Raw genomic sequence first — 22109 nt, forward strand, 5'->3', positions numbered from 1 at the left:
ATGAGATACTGTGGCTTATTATTATTAGTTTCAGTCAGGTTATCATAATATGCTATCATCTGAATTCGAGGAATCTGGTATTTAGCAAATAGAAATACCAGATTTTGATCATTTTAAATTACTTAAATAATATTAGTTTGATTTAATGTAATATAGCAATAAAGAGGGCTGCACAGTGGTGCAGTTGGTAGAGTTGTTGCCTTGCAGCAAGAAGGTTCTGGGTTCAATTCCCAGTCCTGGTCTTTCTCCTTGTGCATGGTGGGCTCTCTCCTGGTACTCCAGCTTCCTCCCACAATCCAAAAAGGTTAATTGGCCTCTCCAAATTGCCCCTAGGTGTGACCCCACCTCTCACCCTGACATTAGCTGGAGAGGCACCAGCACCCATCCCAACCCCACTAAGGACAGAAAATGGATGGATAGCAGTAAAGAAATGTGTACAGTGTAATTATCTGGTTTAATCTGAAATTTACAATCCATTAACAAAAATAAAAACATAAGACAGAGGCCAAAAATATTTGTATATAAATATGCCTAAATAATCAGTTCAGTCAATTCTGATTTTAAAAAACTCTTCACTATTATGACCTTGGAAAACGTAGCAAGGCCCAGTCTGACATTGTGTATGAACAAAATGCAGAAATCCTCAGTTGGTCTGAAATAAATTCACATTTTAAACGCATTTTACTTCTCATGCTTTAAACATGAGAAGTAAAGCATTAAAACCTACCAGAGTCGGTGCAGGAAGTCATGCACAGAGTGCTCTTGTTTCTGCTTTTTTTCCTGGTAATGAGTCTAACTGCAAAGTTTTGAAAGTCTCCCTCCAGCCTTAAAGAATCGGGTCAGAATGTGCTTCCACGTAGACTGCAGCGCTGCTTCAGGCGTCCCGAGGAGACTCTGCTGAAGAGTTCGTCTTCCTCATCTTCTCTCTGTGGCTACTCTCACCAATCTGTAACAGCAGAGGGGAGGAAATGCAGCATATACTACAAAATGTGTAGAAAATTACATTTACAAAAAAAATTATACTTTCATTTTTAGAGCGTTAGAAAGATTAAAGGAGGAAAAGAATGCAGTGAAATGAGAATTTTATTCTAAAAGAGTTTAATTATATTATTTAAATCATTATTTAGATGAAAAACACTGAATTGGTGTTTTTTTTTTTGACTAGCTGAGTTTCACTGCTTACACTTAATCTGAATCTGATTATGATTGGATTATCCTGGAATACATTTAATTTATTTAAGTTACATTTACTGCATAATTTGGGTTTGAATTTGACAGGTTTGTCTTCTGAACTGGCATAATTTGAACTGAAAGGATAGATAATTTTTTATTGTTATGTTATTTTTCTAATACTCAGAAAAAAAAACATATCTTTTCCAGACTGTGTAGGAACCCAGACAACTCCAAACCTCCCCACATATTTATATATCTGACATATTTACCATGCTTTGACGTGAGAAAACTATATTTTGAGGTGAAACTTGATGCATTCACCTCTCTGCACTGCAAAACACACAATCTTAACAAGTATTGTTTTGTCTAATTTCTAGTGCAAATATACTGCTAAAAAAAATAAAGGGAACATTTCACTTTAATTTTGTGTGTGGCTCCAAATCCAGGCCTCCATTGGTTAATAAATTTGATTTCCATTGATGATTTTTGTGTGATTTTGTTGTCAGCACATTCAACTTTGTACAGAACAAAGTGTTCAATGAGAATATTTCATTCATTCAGATCTAGGATGTGTTATTTGAGTGTTCCCTTTATTTTTTTGAGCAGTGTATTTTAGTGCACTTGAATTAAGTAAAAAATAATTTAAAAGTAACAAAGTAACTTTTTTGCAAGGTTTATAAAGCTTGTTTTAAGTAAATTCCTTGATATTGATGGGAAAAGTACTAGTTCCATTGGCAGATTATTTCACTTATAACATGGAAAAATTTGAATTTATCTGCCAGTGGAACTACTATTAAGGAATTATTGACTTTGTTGCTGATAAGTTACTTTTAAGTTAATTATATCTTATTTCAAGTGAACTAAGATATTTTGCATTAGAAACTAGACTAAAATACTTGGTAAGATTTGATGTTTTTGCAGTGTGGGTTAATTTCATATGTAAGGTAAAGTTTTGAGTAAATCCAAATAGCAAATATTCAAACATCAAGCCACAGAGTCCATTTTGCTCCTGTAGCTTCTGGATCTGTAGTTTGCCACACAAACGGCTCTCCACCTCTGCCTCCTCACTCTCCTGTGTTTACTCATCTCTCTTCACTCTTCTTCTAATGTACTTTTTCCTCCTGACCTTCTCATTTCCGCCTGTCTCTATTTCCTTCTCTCTTCCGCTTCACGACCTCTCTTTCACCTTAAATCCACAGAAACCGCTGCCCACCTTCCCACTTCCTCACGTTCTCCATCCCTTCGCCGCCTTTGCAAAACTCCGTCCTTTTCCTCGTCCCCCTGCTCATCAGAGATGTTTCATTTACTTTAATCTAATTGGGTGTTATTTAATTTAGAGAGCCGTGACTTGCAATGGCCCTGCAGGGATTCAGAAGTGTAGCAGCGCTCTGCTCTCTCTCTCTCTCTCTCTCTCTCTCTCTCTCTCTCTCTCTCTCTCTCGTGTGTGTGTGTGTGTGTGGAGAGGCATGCACGCGCTTACAGATCTTTGCTCTGAACACACACAGATGTGCCCACTCAGCTGAGCAGAAGTGTTTGATTTTTGCAGTCTGGGTTTGCCTGTGAAAAAAAATAAACTAACTTACAATCATTGCCAAGACGGTCATCATTTATTTACACGGCTGAGGAAGAGGTGGGAGACGGCAGGAAAATCTGCAATGAACGGATAACGAGGGTTAATGTTCAGACATCCATAGCTAGGAAGAAATGAGGGGCGCAGGATGGGAAATAAATGATAAGAGGAGAAAGGGGCTGAATAACCTTGAAGAGGCCACATAAACAGACATACTGTGATTTATAAGACTTTATGCATTATTGACAAGCGAATTATAAGCTTGAGGCAATGCTCTTCACTTGCAATCATCTCAGACTGCTGTGATTTGCTGCTATGAGGACGGGTACAGCTCCCGCTGCGCTCTGAGCCCGAAGAAAGAAATTTAAGATAGAGCCAGAAGGTAATACTGTCTTTGAATTGGTCTGCTCAGGTAACCTGTTAACCATTAAACCTTTAGATGCTCTTCATGTCTAATGCTGGATATTGTTTTATTTGTATTGTAAAAATAGTTGCAATGCAGAATGTTTCACATGAAACTCTTCTAAAAGTACTCCCAGATAAACAATTAAAAAGTTTTTTTTTTAATCTTTAGTCTTTGATCTTGTTTTCTGTTATCATGATTCAGGGCATTTCTTTGCTACTTAATCTGTTTGTTGCTCCATAAGCATCATGTTTGGAGCTCTGTTGAAATCCTGTTAATTTAATCCCTTAAACTCTCAGACAGCCACCAAGACGCCTGCAGCAAAATTACCATGTCATGAATTAAAAGTAATTTAATTTTGCTTTAATTAGACTTCATTGGGTCTGTTAACAGCATGAGTTACAGCGTATGTGTGTGTATTTGTGTGAAGATGTGGACGAAGTGAATAATTTACATATGTGCATTTATGAGCATAATTTGCAGACTCTTAAAAGTGTACACAAACGCTGTTAAAAAGGAAGCTTTATTTAAAAAACAACATAAAAAATAAATGTACGGAATGGAAAAATGAAAAAAAAAAAAACCTGAAATAACCTCTAAAACTAAGATTAACTGAAGAACCTTTTGATTTTATTTGAAGATTCATTGCTCTTGAGTTCACACCTGCCATCCTTTGATTAATTTTCTTAATATTCTCTCATTTGCATAATTTAGCTTAAGCCATATTTTGCAGCAATGCTACAAAATATGAAAAAGATCTCAGTGCATGAATCTTCATGCACTTTAAATGTAGGTAACATATCCTACCGTTATATTTAAGCTCTGTCACAGTGAAGGCTGTGGTCACCAGTGATTACAGAAAATAATAATCAGGAATTACAGAAACTGTATATTGTACTAAAGTTTGTGAAAACACCAGACAGAAACATGAAACTATAGTCTGTGTAAATATGTCCAGAGGTGGACAGAGTAACCAAAAATTTTACTCAAGAGTAGCACTACTTCAACGTATTTTTACTCAAGTAGGAGTAGAAGAGTATTTAGCAAAAAGTTTATTCAATTACTGATTAACCTATCAAATCATGCATCATGTGATATTGAAAAATTACATCATCAGACAGAACAAAATGTAAAATTCAGTGGAAATTTTGGTATTTTAAGGACAATAATTCATATAAGTAACAAAAAAATAACAAAATCAGGCAAAAATATTTTTATTTCCAAATCAGTTTCTTTCAATAAAAGACTAATGAAACTTTTATAAAAACTGCAGGTGTGTCTGGTGGATGTTTTATTAAAACATGTTTGTTTTTCATTCAGAGAGCAGAAAATCCAGAAATGTTCCTGAAGTAGGAGTAGAGATACTTCATAATAAAGTTACTAAAGTAAAAGTAAAAATTACAAAATCATCCTGAAAGTGCATATTTTTCCTGTTGCTCAAGTAAATGTAGTTGAGTAAATGTAACTCTGCTGTAGACAAAGAGTGAAGCTGCAAGGCAGAAGTCTTTTACTCCAAAGAAAACATCCAGATTCAGATGAACTCAAGAGATATCCTCACAACCTGAAACTTTTCTAAGGCAGACTGGAGAAATATCAGGTCGAATTGTGCTGGAGGGTTTTTCTTCCCAGCGTCGCTACATGCTAACACGCTACATGCTAAGTTAACACCTCAATGGAAACGACAATCCTACTAAAAGAATTATGTGTCTTCTCTTATTCTGTGCTTCTATTGACTTCTCGTGCAGAAAAACAGAGGAGAACTCAACAGAAACATTTCATTAGTTTGCTGCCACCGTCCCGTTCTGCGTATCGGTGTGTGCGCCTGTGTTGGAAATAAATTCAAGCTTAAACCAGACAGGATGAAAAGCAAAGTGCTGCTGCTGAACTCGCGTGTCTGGGGGGGATGATGGACTGGCAGCTGCCTGCTTCAGAGGAAAAAACAGATTCAAGCAGCTTAAACCTACCAAGGTGCGAGATTTATTCAGGCAGCGTTGTGTGTGTGGGTGTGTGTACGTCTGTCAGAGGGGCAGCTGATACAAGGTTCTTTTTTTCAAGGCTGCTTTAGATATTTTTGCACCAAGTTTTCCTAAAGCTGATATGTTCTGCATTACATCTAATCATTGGAGGTTATTTCTATATATCTCCTTGATTTTTTTATTTTTTTTATATATATCAGATGGAAAAAACCTCCAGGAATGTCCAAGCTGACACTATTATGCCTCCCCAGCAACTCATGAAAGATTAAACTCTTCTGAGATTTATCCTCCTGCTGAATTCTTGGGAAAACTCAGAAATCAAATGAGTTTTTTAATTTAGCAAAACATTAAATAAATAATTGAACAGGGAGATAAAATGTGCACAGAACAGAACGATGGGTGTTTGGATCAGATGCTGACTAACAGGATCAGGATGATAAACTCAAGATAATGTGGCTACTTGTGATGCTTTTCTCGTTGTGCATTCATAAACGGATCTATTTAAGGAAATCGATGAGTCACACAGTAATCTCCAACTACTGGTGGTATATAGACAGTGTTTCTAGGTAGCTGCAGTTCAACTCTTGCTTTTTCTGTCACTCTCCTGAAGTGGGCTGCAATTCCTAATTTTATGGTCTTTGGACAGCAGGAGCAACAAAACTATGTTAAACTTAGCGTGGCTAATGTCATTACAGACTGTCAGACATACGTTATTGAGGATGAGTGGCTCAGATTACAGCGTAGCAGCAGGTAAAGCTTCGCTGGCTTTCACAAAAGCACATTGTTTCCTTTTTTTCTAATACAGTTCAAATTTTATTTAACACTCCTGTACAAAGAAGATGCACACTAAATAATGAAAAGCCTCATAATGGCCTCTGGATGGACAATATTACAGCATAATTAAGTTTATGAAAGCATTGATTTATGAGTTCTTTTAAAACTGCTCAGGCTGAGTGTTTTAAAATTAAGAGCTGAGTCAAGAGTAAGAAAACAAAACGAAGAAAACTTTATTATCCATGTTAGAGGGCTGCAAAATAATCCATTTAGTTAAAGAAGTTTTAAGATGTTTTACTTGCAGTATTAGTATGAATTATAAATGATATATATGCAATTTGTTTTATCTTTGTCACAAATGAAAATGTTTAGAATTGATCTGTAGAAAAAATATAATAAATTATCTGTCTGTCCGCCCGTCCCATCTGCCCATCCAGAATTATTACACTCCTGATGAAAATGTCAGGAAAAAAAATCACGTTTTTTTATTTTTTTTAATGAAATGTAAACACTAAAACTCAAAATAAATGACTGAAAACTGCCTTTCAATTCAAACAGACTATCAGCTGTTCAAATGTGTAACACGATATAGTTCTAAAATATCTAAATCTGTGCATAAATCAGGGTTTTATGCCATTCTCTGTCAGGCATTCACAATGAAAGCAAAGGGATTTCTGTCTTTGAACGTGGCAGGATTGTTAAACCGTACGTCAGAACGAACCGTCAATGCAGAGGTTAGATGCAGAAAGATAGAGATCTTAAATTTCTTAAAAGATCCTGAGGGAGTTGACCAAAAAAAGTGGAGCAGTAGACATGAGAGAAATTCACTTTCTCTGATCTGGAGAATCTAATGAAGACTCAAGCAGCAAATCCTCGACCCCAACTAAGACTCTGTCTGATGCCGACCGCAGCTCAGTAACATTAACATGGCATCTGGCAGAGAACCTTAAAGAAGGAAAGGTTTCTTTAAAAACATGATGCTCCCACTTCTGTACGTCAATGCAAGCATCAAAATGGCCAAAAGATTTCCATCTTTTTATTTCTCTTTCACACTGTCTATGTAAAGCCCCCCCTTAAAACGTCCCAGTTCAAAGAATCTATATCTAGGGGTGTGAGAATCCTTGTTAAATGACGTTTAACTAAAGTCCTACAGGGTTTAGAGTCCCAGTTGACGGCGTTTCAACTAAAAACCTAGAGGTTGGAGTCCTTGTCAAGCGGTGTTTTTGACTAAAGTCCCAGAGGGTTAGAGCCCCAGTTAAACGACAGTTAAACGATATTTAACTGAAGTCCTAAAAGGGGTGCGGGTTTTAATGTTTTTAACCTTAAACGGGTGTTTTTCTTTTTTTTTTAAATCTTTTTCAAAATGTCTTTCTCACTGTTTTTTCAATGTCACATGCTGCTTTTATTTTAATTATGTGAAGCACTTTGAAATGCCTTGCTGCTGAAGTGTGCTATACAAATAAAATTTGATTGATTGATTGATTGATTGATTTAGTTTCAACGGACCAGCACACTTATACAAAAATCAAAGTGTTCCTCTCTGGGTGCATTTGTGGTGACATCTTCCTTGCTGAGTGGTCTTCAGCACATGTTCATTATGGGTGACAATCTGTTATCAGCCTCAGCCAACATCTTCACAGTTTTTGTAGAGTTAAAACACACATTAGGGGCCAGAAACACATTAATATGCAGCAACCTGAGTTTTATCTGAATTATGTAAAGGCTGGACATGCTGTTTATACTTGGACATGACACTCAGTTGGGGGTTCAAGAATGGTTCCTTGAGCGAGGTCCTTCTTCTGCTGCACTTCAGCCAATTAAAATGCAAGCATTTATTTGTTTGCTTTTTTTTTTTTTTGCAGAAAGCAGTAGTAGTAGCAAACTTGTTCAGGGAGCAACTGACAGACAAAATATATCTCTGGAAAAAAGTAAATTCAGTGAAACTGATAATTTTAAGTGGCCTCTTAATTTTTTCCAGAGATATATTTTATTTTCTAGTTCTTGGATGCTCCACGCTTTTATGATGTTTTAGACGCATTTCATAAAAATGGTAATGCTTTGACAAATATAAATAATTTAGTTATTACTAACTGACCCAGAGCAGGAAATCTTTAGTCTGCTGTACAGTGAGGAGAAAAAAAACCCTGCATGTGTTCAAGCGTTTTCCACGACCTGCTGACATTATTAGGCTGGCTGACCTTTAAACTGTGATAAATTTTTGTCACGTCCGCCTGCAGGATTCACCTGCTCTGAGCATAATTCTCCTGATCCCTGTCTCTTTTACTCCAGCACACAGACACAAACCCCGCATGGCTGATTGTTTTAGTACACCTCCCTACTCACAACCCTGAGCACACACAGGTGAATATGAATTAACCTGCTTATGAGTTGTTGGGGTTTTTTTTTTAGATTTAATTCTCCATGATGCCTATAGCGCGAAACTCTGGCTGACAGCATCCAGATTTCTCCCCACGGAAGGTCATCAAATCCTCAGGACATGAAATTACCAAGCAGGAGTGGTGGAGTGGAATGGATGATGACAAGATTTAAATGCTAATGAAAATTAGGTTGGAACGGGAGAGATGAGGAATGTGTCACAGAGCAAGGTTATGATCTGAACGCGAAATCTTCCACCTCAGGAGGGAAACAAGATCAAGGGTTTGCTTCTCTGCAACTCTCTGGATTAGATCAAATGTTTGAAGTAGAATAAATGTGTTTTCTACAATGTTACAGTTTCATTTTATTGCACTAAGCCTATAATTTATGTTTTTATTTCCCAACTAATCTGAAAAAACAAACCTTTTTGTGTTTATTAACACTCAGAGGGAGAGCATTAACATCACCTTTCCTGCTTGTGAGGGAAGTGCATTGATGTACCTGAACTTGAGCTTTAAAATGCTGATGATCTTGTTCAGAATGCTCCCTCTGCTTTGAATTCAATTTACTTTTTTTGTCTTTCTCGACCACAAATCAGCACAAACTTTGTGTACGGGACATAAATTGTATTTCGAGCCATTTTAATCTGTTGTCTAATGAAAACGGGAAACCTGGAATAAAACTTTCTCTCTTTAATTCTTATGAAGTGACTGTCAATGTGTTTCTTCAGTGTCTTCAAAACATACCAATGTTGTCTGATAGCAAAGGTATTTCAACTTGATCTAAAATAAATCTACATGTTTCTGTAACTGTGCAGGAAGAGCCAGACCAAAAAAATATATTTATTTTGCATTTTAAGTAAGAGATAACATCCAAAAGCATTGTAGCAAATGTCAGTTGAAAAGCGGTGTGTTTGAAATGCCAAGCGAGACAACAATCCTGCAAACCAATAATCCAAAAATCAGGAAAAAAGAATAGCTGCAGCTAGTAACAGCAGGAAATACGTTTTCTGAATCTGAAATACGAGCAATGTTTTATTTGTAACATATCTAGTAAAAATGTGTGAAAGACTTAAAGTAAATCACGTCTTTTGATCTTAATCAATAAAGTTCTTCATTTAATTGAATAAAAAAGGATTAAGTATTAGATTATGATTAGACATTGGTGATTTTCCTCACCAATGTTTCCAGTGTAGTCTTCATTCTACATCACTACTAGCAGAAAATCATCAAAAGCGACAACACTAATCTGCAAATTCAAGAATCCTTTTGAGCAATTTAATGACAAAAACATTTCCAGTCTTGTGCTCTTCTCCTTTACACAACCAGTGCCAGTGTTACCCTATTAAGCCATCCAAGTCAGATTAGTCGGGGTTTCCATTTAAACCTTTAAGTGCGTGTCATTCTGAGAAATTCTTGGCGCTCCCAGTTGTCAACAGTCTAATTAAGTAACAGACAGAGTGTTGAGTCTTTCTCTCAGGCTATGTTTTAATCGTGGTCTCATATATGGAGTAATTAAAGTTGCAAGGCTTGGATAAAACACTATCCAAAAAAAGGTCTCACAGTCTATTAAAAAAAAAGAAAAGTTGGACTCTGTAGACATGACTGTCTGTATTGATTTGTTGTGAGGTCAGAGTTAGTGCACCCCGCGGCTCCATTTGACAACTCAAACTTCCTCCTGCGACTCCTCTTTTCATGCCTGCAAAGCCCGAGTTTTTTTTTACCCAATTGGCAATTCTCTCAGGTCACCTGGCAGGTATCAATTGTGAGCGTAAAATCCATGTAGTACTCGGGGTGAAGTGTTTCACTGTGTCAGCGGGGAGGGATAGCGCTGCGGATCAAGACGCTGGAAATAAGTCAACTTTATAGATTCACTGCAAAGGTTCTTATTGTAGGAAGCACACAATAGGAGCTGCTGACATTTGGTTGGGTGGTGAAGTGATATTTGAGTGAGCAACACACCGGAAACCGAATGCAGAAAATGGGATCGCTCAACCAAAGAAAGGAATTAAAACTCAGATGATCACCCAGGCAGCCGCTCACTGCACAGGTGGGTCCGACCCAAACGAACAAATAAATCAAATAAACACAGAAATAAACCAACCAATGCAGCACATCACATTGAGTAATAGCCTGTTATTCTGCTGCAAATTTCATTATTTTATATTTTATGAAATACTGATTCAATATCAAATGAAACCGACTGATCTAAAAAAGAAATCATGCAAGTGATTAAAAGCCACTGGATGGTTTCAGGTGAGTGATATGTCCTGAACTAAGATAAAATCTCTTCCAAGTTAATTTTTATTTTCCAGATTTTGAATTTGAGTTTTTCCATTGTCATCCCAAACAACATAGAAATGATACATGAGACACAGAATCAGCCTGGTTTCATTTCCAGCTCAGCCTTCAGACTTAAATGCTGCAGAAAAGCTGAAGAGTGAAGAAGAGCCCAGCAGTCTGGACAAAGATTAATGGCTCAAAGTTTGGAGAAAACTAATTTCTGTCTAATTGGCAAAAATAGATCTGCAGAAATATTTAACAGCAGTGATGCAATTTTTATTTTTTTCTTAATAATGATGTTTTTTTAATACAATTATTCTTTTCATGTAAATTAATTAATTAAATGCTAAATTGTTCTCAGATTTTAGGAAATATTTTTTCAGTGCATGTTTCATTGTGCCAAGATTGTAAGGGAAACAGTGTTTTACTAAATACTAAAGTGATAAAAAAAAAAAAAATTCTGTTGTCCTTGAAAATTAAAGGTAATAATTTCTAATAATATATTTGTTGAATCAGGATTTGGACATTTCTGGCTTTTCTGTATGCGCTGAATTTGTCCAAGGTCAGTGAAGTTGTGGGGATTTAATAGTTAATTTTAATAGTTAATTTGCAAAGAAATACAAGAACAAATGGTGCAATGACAGTCATAAAAAGTCCAATTAACAAGGTGCTGTAACAAAATTTAATGAAATGTCGAAGAGAATCTTGAGATTTCCAACAACTCAAACTGAAGATAAAATCTATGAAAATAAATATTAAAGGCTCTCCTAAAGTTGCCAGTACTGTTTTGTTGTGTTTTTGCACAAATGTAGCTAAGAACTTTCGTCAAAACAAAGGATTGGTTGAAAGTTATTGAAGCACGTGTGTTTTGGTTCTCAAAAAGGTACAACTCTGATGATCATACAGACTTTCTGCAAAATTGTATCTCATCCCTGCCAATGCTGCCTACCGGAGCTCTAAGTTGCATAAATGGATCTAAGTTTCAGGAAATATTTAAAATAACATCTGTCTTTCATTTCTGAGTAAAAGCAACATTTTTTCCTCCTAAGCAAATTAAATCTAGAAAAAAAAGATTTCCTTTCCATTTCCAAAGGTTCACAAATCACTAAAATTAATTTCTTTCTGACTGGGTTCCCAGAATATTACTTCATCTACTTTGGTTTAGTAGTTTATCTTCTTTAATTTTGATCAAAAAGTCAACTAAGCAATAGGTTCTTAAAAAAATAGTAGGGAAGAGATCATAAAATATTATTTTGATGAATGAGAAACATAAAATTAGTGCTTCTCAATCCATTTCTATTAATGTTTTATAAAATGAGTGTGCTGCAGGAAAACAATATTGCTTCCTTTGCTCTCTCTTTGAGGACAATCTCTTTGAAGGAACTCAGGTCTCATTTGAACAATCATAAATTTCCGTCTGTTTCTAAAGGCTGACATGAGGCGCAGGCTTCACCTTCATTTGTCCTGCCTCTGCTGTGCTCGGAGAGCCCTTCAGCACCACAGACGGTGCCAAAACGAGGATCGGTTTTCCAAAAAAAAAAAAATTTTTTTAACTTTTTCATCGTGATCACTGTGAGAATTAAATCACTTTATTTATTAAGTTGGTTTAATTTGTGCGTAATCTCGAGACAAATTGCTTAAAACCTTTAAGCGGCTCGTTGGATTTGCCCAGAGTGCTTTCAGGCTCACTTGTGTTGCTTCAGCTTCCAGTGAGAAACAGCAGCCTGGTGGCCCGTCACACAGTTATGGCCCCCGGGTGCAAACACAACGTGTTAACCCTTCGCACAAGAACGGCTGCTCGAATGCGGTGCAGCTACTCCGTTTAATTACAACCACACAGAGGAGTGGGAAACACGGTTCTGAACCTCCAGGCGAGAAGAACTTCAATAGAGCTGCTGCAGTCCCAGTGATGGGTATATTATGTAATTAGTATGCTGGCTGCAAATGGGATGCTGGTAGGGTATGTTAATGAGGAGGCAAGCAGAAGTTGGAGGTTGAACTGAGGTTTGAGCAGTGAAGCCACTGTCCTTCCTCCCTGACCACACATTTGCATTTTGTTTTTATTGTGTGAATTTAAGAAAGGAAAGCAAAGCTTTGTGCTGCAACTTTTTTTTTATTTAAATATTTATTGTTCAGGTCATCGTAGATGAGATTAGAAATCTCAGTGGATCATTTGATTAAATGAAACAATGATATATTTTTATTTTTTTTACACGCTTTCTGACATAGCCCTTTTTGAATGTTTGATATTGTTACAGTAAAATAAAGGGGATTTTTTTTATTTTTTTTAACTTTATTCGTCTTTTGGCAAAACATGACTTAGGCCATCATTTTAAGAAGGTGAGAATATATTAAATTCAGGGACAGTAAAGTTTGTGGAGGGTATAAGGGCTTAACATTTTGACTTTTTCACTATTCTTTTACATTAAATCTATAAACTTCATATTTAAACAGATTTATTGGGATAGTAAATGTGATATATAAGGATGTTTTTCAATTTTTTAACACATAAGAATCTAAAAATTGATAGTAGATTAGTATTTAGCTTTTCTGCAAATACCTTCTGCTGAAATTACAGCTGCAAATCTTTTAGGGTGTGTCTCCTTTGTATATCTGGAAACTGGATTTTTTGCAATTTTTCTTATGATATAGTTCAGGTGGCTTGCATAGAGAGTACCTGTGAACATCAAGTTTCAGGTTTTGGAGCAGATTTTTAATGGATTCAGGTCTAGACTTTGAGTGAGTCCTTCTGAAACATTTAGTTTTGGCGCTAGCTTAATGTTTAGTTTCACCTCCAACCCAAACTCAAGTCTGTTGTATCTTCTGACATATTTCTCTTGTGTATTTAGATTCAACCCTTTAATTTTATATCAGTTCTGAAGAAAAAGGATCACCACAGCATAATAGCCACCATAATGTTCAATAAACTATAATTTTCCTTCCACTTAACCAGCACTATGACAGTCTACCTTATAAAAGCTTTATAAGATACAATTGTGATCTTTTTGGACACTGAAATGTCATTTAATTTACTTTCTTTCTATCTTTTACAGAGATTTGAGAATTAAGGTTTTAATTTTTAATCAGAACATACATTTTTATGTTTTTTTAAACTTTATAGAAGCTGTAGTAATTTTTTGGGAGAGGAAAGAGATGAAGATTAGGACGGTTTGGTGAGAGCAAGGGAGAAGTATACATACTGCATTGGGTACTGCGGCTGATGTCATTTCCTAAACACCATAATTGGACATCACTGCCAACATCCAGCTGTGCAGAATGGCTAAATGAAAACTCATAAACGCAACACTCGGTCCGGGAGAGAGAGGAGGTCGGTGCCTCACTGAGCCACTTAAACCTTAATTGCTCGGACCTCGCAGTCTCTCTCTCTGCCTCTCGCTTTCACTCTCATAGACACACCTGAGATGAGCTCCCTCTGACAATCAGCTGCCCTGGTTGGTTCCGATGCGGCCCCTCCTTCATCGGACTGGACCGACACATTAAATGGGTTGGTTAAGTCGGACACCGGGAGCCGCGGGAGATCCCTTCCCTTCAATCCGCCGCTTGGACGATCTGAGCTCCGGGCTCTCTCCTCTGATTCAACAGTGCAGGCTGAATTTTAATCGTGATTGTGTTTGTAGAAGAAGGAGGACCAGCAGCAGCAGCAGGAGAAGGAGCAGCGCATCTCAGACACAGACCCGTGGGCGGCTGCGGGTGCGTCCGTCTGGGCAACACTGCTTCATCCCAACAACCCCACATCTTCAAGACATGGCGAGGAGAAGTGGGCTTTAAAAGGAGACTCTGATTAATTCATGTTGGTCACCAGCGTTTTCATCTAACCAGTTGATATTTTCCTGAACAAGTGTCTGAAAAAAAAAAAAAAAAAAAAAAAAAAAAGTGAGGGGGGGCACATGATACACCGGTGGATTCCCGAAGCCAGGTCCAGCACCGAGACTGAATGAGTCCATCTTCGGCTGTTGGTCGGACTCCTCCAGCGGACAGGACGGATGCAAACGGACTAAACACACCTCGGCAGCTCAAATCAGCATCAGCCTCTCGGCCACCGGCTCACTAGCGGAACGGGAGGGGACTCTGACACCGGGGGACCAGCTTCTTTGGCAGGTATGGCTGCGCTGGTCACCTCTGAGTGAGGGTGCTAAAGGTGCTGAAGGTGATTACCCACAGGTCGCTCCTCCTGATGCCCGCAGAGCCGAGCTGGTGGCTACACCTGTTGTGGATGCGTGGATGCGTGCGTGTTATCACTTGCATCTGCACCTTATGCTCGTCTTAATGGCTGACAAACACGATGCGTGTGTCTATATGTCCCACTATTTCAGCGTGTTTCTGGCCATCTCTGCACGGACGCAGGTGTGCGCGGCGCGCGTCAGTACGCGCTGCGTGGGTTTTGATCGATGTGATTAGGTGATTATAGGTCCATCACGAGCCATAAGTGTAATTACAGTGTAATTGTCTCTGCGCGCAGCGGGGTGTGAAACTCTCTATCATATATCATGCTTGGTGGCTTCATCAGCGGCTCTGATGTTCAGCGTGTAGCAGCTCGGCTCTGATAAATGGAGACTGACTGCAGTCCAAACCTCAACAGCACTCACTGTCAACTCCACAGTCTCTGTCACATCATGGTCAGATCTGTCACCTGCCCTGCTCACACTCATCAACGCCAAGCAGGAGACAGTCCTGAGGACAACTGGTGGACATTTGTCCTCCAGGAAACCGAGTTTGTTGGTGTAAGCCAAGCTTTTTCTTTTCTTTTTTTTATGCGTGGGTGGGTGAGAATGAAAGAAGGAGGAGGGGTTGTTAGTTTATACACACACACACACACACACACACACACACACACACACACACACACACACACACATATATATATTTGACATGTAGCAGCAGATTGAAGCTTCAAGCTGGGAGGCACCAGCCGTGTTCCCCTTTTCTAGTCGCCTCAGACCATGATGTCCAGTCTTTTTTCCTCCCCATCTGGTGAAATCTGTCATTGTCATTTCAGACCACCTGAGAAGAGGACAGTGATTCACCTTTATATCCAGCGCTGCTGCTTCAGCTGATCACCAAGTTTAGTTGCAACAGAGTGAATTGTACTGTTCCACATGGTTTGATTTGAGGTCCAGTAGTTTTTCAGTGATTACCTGTTTTGTTTTGATAACATTATCTATTTTTATTTCATTTGTTGCAGCACATTGATGGTTTTATCTGCGTTTCCCTTCTTGGTCGGGTCTTCTTGATCCACAGAAGGCTTAAATCAACATGTTAATTGATCAACTGGTTTAATTGTTTTTCTGTCAGTCAGCATTCAGAGTTCACTACGGTGTCCCGGATGGCTTAATTTTAGGTCCAACGCTGTTTAGGCTTTATATGCTAAGTAGAGGCAACCTTAATTTCAATATCTAAACAAACAACAGAAAACATTACAACATGAACTAACAAGCTCTAACTCTGCACTGATCAGGCGTAACATTATGACCAGCAGCCGTCACCCATAAAGTCTTGTCCCGTATTAATCCTTTCCACGTGACGTCACTCTCTTCGAAACCCCGCCCACTCCGCCATGACGACGTTAAAACAACCTACGCGCTCCTGTAAAGCCTGTCCAACAAAAAAAAAAAAAAAAAAAAAAAAAAACGCACACCTGGCAGCCTAAAATCGCTTTTATTTAGTTGATTTCGCAGTAAAAATGGTCACAGGGTGCTGCGCGGCCGGCTGCACAAACAGACAAGGATGAAAACCAAACTTGTCAGTTTATTGTATAACTTCTAATGAGGAAAAATGCGGCGGCGATGGATAGCAGCCGTTAGTCATACTGACTGGCAGCCTTCCGTGTTCGCCGCGGATTTGCAGCGAACACGTTTTACAAGGTAAGAAGATTAACGTTCATAAGTTTTTTAAGTAAGTATAATTAGAAACATATCAAATATCGTATTATGGAGAAGACACGCGTCTAACCGTCAGTAACCATGGAAACAGTGCCCCACCGCCATGTAGCCTAGCATGCACGAAAAAAAACTGATTAGCGTCTCTTCTGTACGTTTTTAAGGCTGCTCCGGTTTAAGGGGAACCGCCATTTATGACATAGTGACATAAATCATGTGTGAATTCAGGCAAAGTCGGTAATTTGATCAGCATATCAGGAGGGAGGAGCTATGGGTCGGTTTGTAAACTAGCTGTTTCTAACTTCTATAAATCCCGCCGTCTTTGAGCCCCAATCAGGTATGTTAGGTTCACAGACAAATTAGCTTGACTCGAACAAGGAGAAGCCACGAATAAACTGACAAAACCAATGTAAGAAAACAACTTTAGTTCAATACTCCGGATCTTCACTTCCGGCGTCCATACTGGCGCTTGTGACGTAGTTGCAAAGGATCAGTATGCCAACAGTTTTCTGTAAGCAGATTATAAACTGGTTCATGGTGCATATCCAGCAGAGTCCCAGTTGGATTGAGGGAATTTTGAAAAAAAAAAAAACACAAATCTCTCTCGACTGTTAAAAAAGATTTACTGATCCAGACTGGAAACATCCCACAAACAGTGAAATTTTAGAGTCATTCAGCTCTCATAATTAGACCTGTCACAACAATCAGTAAATCAATTAATTTAATGATAAATTAAATCAAACTCTAATTTCCATTGGTGTGATTTGTTGTTGTTTTTTTTTCTCTTTCTGCCAAAAGCTGGATGACAAAAGTTTTTAGTTTGGTGCTTTTGTTTGAAGGGCAATTTTGTTTACTTTATATTATATTTACTTTTTATTTACTTTATAATTTTTTTATTTGTTTCTGTTGTTTTCTTTACTTATTTTCGATATTTAAAATATCTTCGAGTTCAATGTTAAATGTTCATCAGAATTTAAAGTTAATTAAGCAATATTATTGCTTATCGCAATAACCTCTGGAACAATTTACTGCCCACCAAAATTTGTTATAATTTAGCCAATGTGAATCTTGTCCTTATGTGCACTCCTAATTTCCTGCTACATTGGCAATTAATATAAGATTTTACAACCCCCCAAAAAACTGGAATGACCTTTTGTCTGTGAGAATGTTAACAAGAAATGAAGTCAACACCTCACACATTTTAAAGTCCCCTCACTGGCTACATGTTTCTTTCAGGGAGGATTTTAAGACCCTTTCCCCAAACTAAAGCAGGAATAGTTTTTTTAGGCATACCAGAACAGTCAGGTCTTCTGGTTGAATGATTTAATTATGCCAAAAAAAATCTGATCTAAAATCTTTTAATGAGCTCCCAAAAGGCCTGAAGGTGACTGAGAGTGTTTCATTTTTTAGAAAATAAACTAATACATTTAAAATTTTCAGCCAGCCTTTAAAATCTAAACTTTTAGCTTTTATTTTGACTTGAAGTATCACTGTATTTCCATATTGACTGATTGTCTTGTCCAAAATGATGAACTGTTACAGCAGCTTATTTCCGACGTTGGATTGATCTGAGTGACCCAAGCTGAAGTTGCAGCGAGGCGACTGCAGCGCCTCTCCTGAGGAAATGGTTTTAGAAAGCGGCTTGATGGGTTTGAGAAAGACAGCTGAGATCACAGCTGTGCTGTGACTGCCTGGATATGCCCAAGGTGACATCAGTATGGGACACTGACAATGTGTTGTTGTGCAGAAGGGGGAAACCAAGGACACTGGGAATAATTTGATTTCCATTTATCATTTTATTATTGGTTTAAATTCTGTAAATCCAATAAAAAAGCACTTTTCTTGTAGGTGGTTTGTTGATGTTGCACATGTCCTCCTTTGATCCATAAATTGACACTCCCTCATTTGTTTGGCTTTGTGGTCTGTGGCAAATGATAAATCACAGCATTGGTGCTTCAACTTATGTTTCATTGTTTTCATCACTTTGCTTGAGCTCTTATTGGTAAAGACATGCAGAGTAACATACTGTTTTAGTGGCTTGTTGATTTAAATATTATAGGATTCAATGTAAACCTGCTTTAAACCTTCAATGTAGGAAAAGCACAACATAGTGCATAATTATGATGCAGCAGAAAAATAATGCATGTTTTCCAACATTTTTAAAAGTAAAAATCTGAACTTGTCTCTAGCTGCTTTTAAAAGTCTTTGGAGTTTGTTTCCACCATCTTCAGATCTAAAGACTGATGCAGAATTGCTCAGTCAGATGAGATGAAGGACATTTGTGAGCAACATGTTTTTAAGCCACAAATTTTGGCTTTTCTCTTCTAACACATGAACATGTCTTAATCTAAACCGACCTGCAGTTTCAGAGAAAAATGCCTCTTTCACCTTTACTGAGGATCTTAAAAGGTTTCATCTGAAGTGAGACAGAAATAGAGAATATTTCTCCTTCCACCACCATGTTTCCCAGTAGGAATGAAGCATTCAGAGCAAAGTGAAGTGCTGTTTGGCAGTTTCCAGATAGGCTAAAATATCTAATTTTGATTTCAACTAACAGGCGCACTTTCTCATTCTTGGATTTTGACAAGTATTTTCTTATTTCCACTCTTCCATAAGCCAGATTTAAACATTTCCACATCTTTATTCTTGATCTTTCCCAAGAATTTCTTCATATCTAAAAATTAGATGTATATTTATGTATAATGTGGGACAAATTTGAATGAGACAATTGGGGGTAGGATTTATTAGTCTTCTGTCTATTCCTTTTCAAGCTGGACCTGGACGTTTTGTTGTTTAGGTTTGATTATTATGATTTTTTTTTTGTTTCTTAATTATTTAGACATTTTTCTTCTGAGTCAGTTGGTTGCTCTGGTTTTTATTTTGGAGTATCAGATAAAAAAGGAGCTTCATGAGAAAATCCCAGCAACATTTTGAAGTTTGTGGATGTGTGAGGAAAGGTTTAACAGGTATTTTTACTTTTGCAATATTATGCATATCGAATGCACGTTGAGCCCAAATGCAGGTCCGGTTTGATTCCTCTATGTTATCCTATTAGTGCTGTCTGGCTGTGATGGCCTGTGGATCTGCAGCTGAAAAAAACACAGTTCTGACCCCTTTCTGCCATTCTGGTAATGCATTTGTCTCTCTGGGGAATAATATGAGGAATGTGGAGGGGGAAAAGGGCTGATTCTCCCACTCAAAGCCTGTTCTCAGTCTTTTTTCCTTAATTTGAGCCTCTCCGTTGGGTGTAAATTTGTTCTTACTGCAGGCTGGAAACTGGGCTCCCTGGCGTTCAGGTAACCCCACAGTTCAAACACCGTCAGCCAGCCCACTTTCATTCGCTCTCTTCGCCCCGCTCCCTCCATCCCATCCCACCTATCAACCCGCATACCCGTCTATCTTTACGCCACTCTTCTTCCTACACTCAGGCAATGGAGGCAATGGAGCTTATCAGATGGAGGTTTTCTGCTAAAGACTATGTCTGTCAGCTCCGATGTCCATCTCTTTGACAACATTCAATGATTTCACAAGTTGGTTTAAAAAAAAAAATCAGAATAGAAAGAAAGATAACAGGCATTGACAGATAAAGGAGAAATGATACAAATGGGACAGATTTGTGTGTGTGTGTGTAGGTGCGTATGTGTGGATGCGTGTGTGTGTGAGCTGGATTTTGCAGTGGCTGAGTGGGTGTTTTCTGTTCGGGGGAACAATTATGAGAACAGATGGACGCTGAAATACCCAAATTACTTTTATGTCATATGTCTAATTAATTTGTATATTAATTATAATTAATTTGCGTATACTGTTTAATTTAAGGTAGCTGAGTAATTTGGCAATTGCAGCATACTGATGGAAATAATCCACCAGTTTATGTTATTAATTTAGTGTCGAGAAATGGATTCACTACGGATGAAACATGTGAAACCTCATATGCGTAAATTAGCAGTTTTCATGCATGTGTTTAATTCTTCGGTAGTTATTTCTTAATGTACAGCAAAGTTATGTTTTCAGATGAGAAAAGAATACATGCAAAATAATAAAAAAGCAATTCACATGGTGTGTTGTTACATATTAATATTTTGATTAAATGCTATTACTAAATTAGCTGGCAATTATTTCAATAACCGATTAATCATGATTTATCCAATTAATTGTCTTTATCCTATAAGAGAGTGTCATTCTTCACAGCTGCTACTTCAAAAATAACAGAAAAGTCCAGGTTATAGTTTGCAAATACACTCAGAAACAAAAAACTTTTAATCTTTTGAGTTACATGTGAAAATATTGAAACGGTAGCTTAAGAAATCAGCCAGGAAGTTGAAACTTTTTAAATAGTTATGTCATTTTAAGACAAGAAAATAAACTTCTGTCTCACCATTTCTGTATTATAGTAAACAGAAAGTTATGAGTTATATTAACTTAAAAGTGCAGTGTAAATCAAAAACAAACGGGTTTATTTATTTTTATATATTATTTTACAATAATTGTGTGCTGTGCAAACAGTGACTGTGACTCTTCCCATTGAATTAATGTGTCCAAAATAAAGGTTGGACATATTAATGCTCCTGCAGTTAGTTATATTTTTATTGAAGCTTTTTGCACATCATTGTCACAGTTGTAAATAATTCACTTACAAATCTATGGTTTGTTTTGGAGTCCTCAGGCTTGAAAAAACACTTTACGGCTGCAGGTCATTTACCTTTTAACATTCTGAATATGACAAATAAAAAAACCCATGCTTTTCTTAGGTGAAATAAACACTGCACTCTCTATAACCTGCTAAAACACAAACATACTAAAAAAATCCCTTAAAGGTCGCTCATAAAAATATTTGAACTGCTTCTTTTTGTTTTGCAAAGCAGTTATGTTTGTTTACTCCCTTTTTGAAATTTGAGGAAGATTTTTACCATTTTTAATTTGGTTCTGATACCTAGATGTGCTTGAACAGTTCAACCAAACATTATATGTCTGCAAGCACATTTACATAAACATTAAAAAGCAACTGTGGCATAATTTCCTGTTTTTCTAGTTATGTAATCGTCGGTTGGTAGTGACAAACAAAGGCAGAATAGCTGTTGGCATAGACGGTAAAAAAAAATCTTACAGCTAAATTCTGCAAAATGCAAAAATGCTGCACAACATAAAACTTAGTACATGCAGAAAGTTAGAAAGATAGCAGAGCAATAAAAAAGTGATGACTGCTTTAGAAAGCAGACGGAAGCTACAAATTTAACCTAATACAATATACTCAGAGCAAAGGTCTTATTTTAACTTCCACATTGTTTTATAATCTTTTGAGCATCTCATTTTCTTTCAAAAACAAACATGTTGAATGAACATTTTGTAATCAAGACCTGACTGGGGTGTGAATAAATTTGGAGTCAAACGCTCTTCGTCATCTGGCTCAAACATGGAGAAAGTCGCTGCTGAAGCTAATTATGCCAAACTCGGAGGACCGCTTGGAGAGGGCGGAAAGTCATTAAACTCGCTCCGCAGGCATCAGCAGATGTTTTGAAATGACAGGGAACACAAAAACAAAAAACCTGCTTTTTAAATTAAAAACTTTATACTCACAAAAACCCCTGCAAGAGTCACTTTAGTTTTCATTCAATTGCACAGATGATCTTTGTAGCAAGAGTGCTCACTCCATGCATTTCC

The 22109-nt window shown here is 37.5% G+C and overlaps 1 protein-coding gene across 2 annotated transcripts in view; it reads left to right on the forward strand.

Annotated features, from left to right (window-relative positions):
* Positions 1-13823: 13823 nt before the first annotated feature.
* The window catches only part of LOC106961212 (calcium-binding protein 8-like), a 41837-nt gene continuing 33551 nt past the window's right edge, over positions 13824-22109 (forward strand). The window contains exon 1 of one of the 2 annotated variants that reach the window (XM_015054780.1): positions 13824-14673. Coding sequence is in view for 1 of the 2 variants with exons in the window: in XM_015054781.1 (XP_014910267.1) it covers positions 16348-16436 (89 nt within the window). In the remaining variant the exon portion in view is untranslated. Of the gene's footprint in view, positions 14674-16193; positions 16437-22109 lie in introns of those variants that run through there. The other variant, XM_015054781.1, reaches the window with a different exon arrangement.

The sequence above is a fragment of the Poecilia latipinna genome, unplaced genomic scaffold (genome assembly GCF_001443285.1).
Source record: "Poecilia latipinna isolate Pla-1442-1.1 unplaced genomic scaffold, P_latipinna-1.0 Scaffold1277, whole genome shotgun sequence".
Classification (NCBI taxonomy): domain Eukaryota; kingdom Metazoa; phylum Chordata; class Actinopteri; order Cyprinodontiformes; family Poeciliidae; genus Poecilia; species Poecilia latipinna.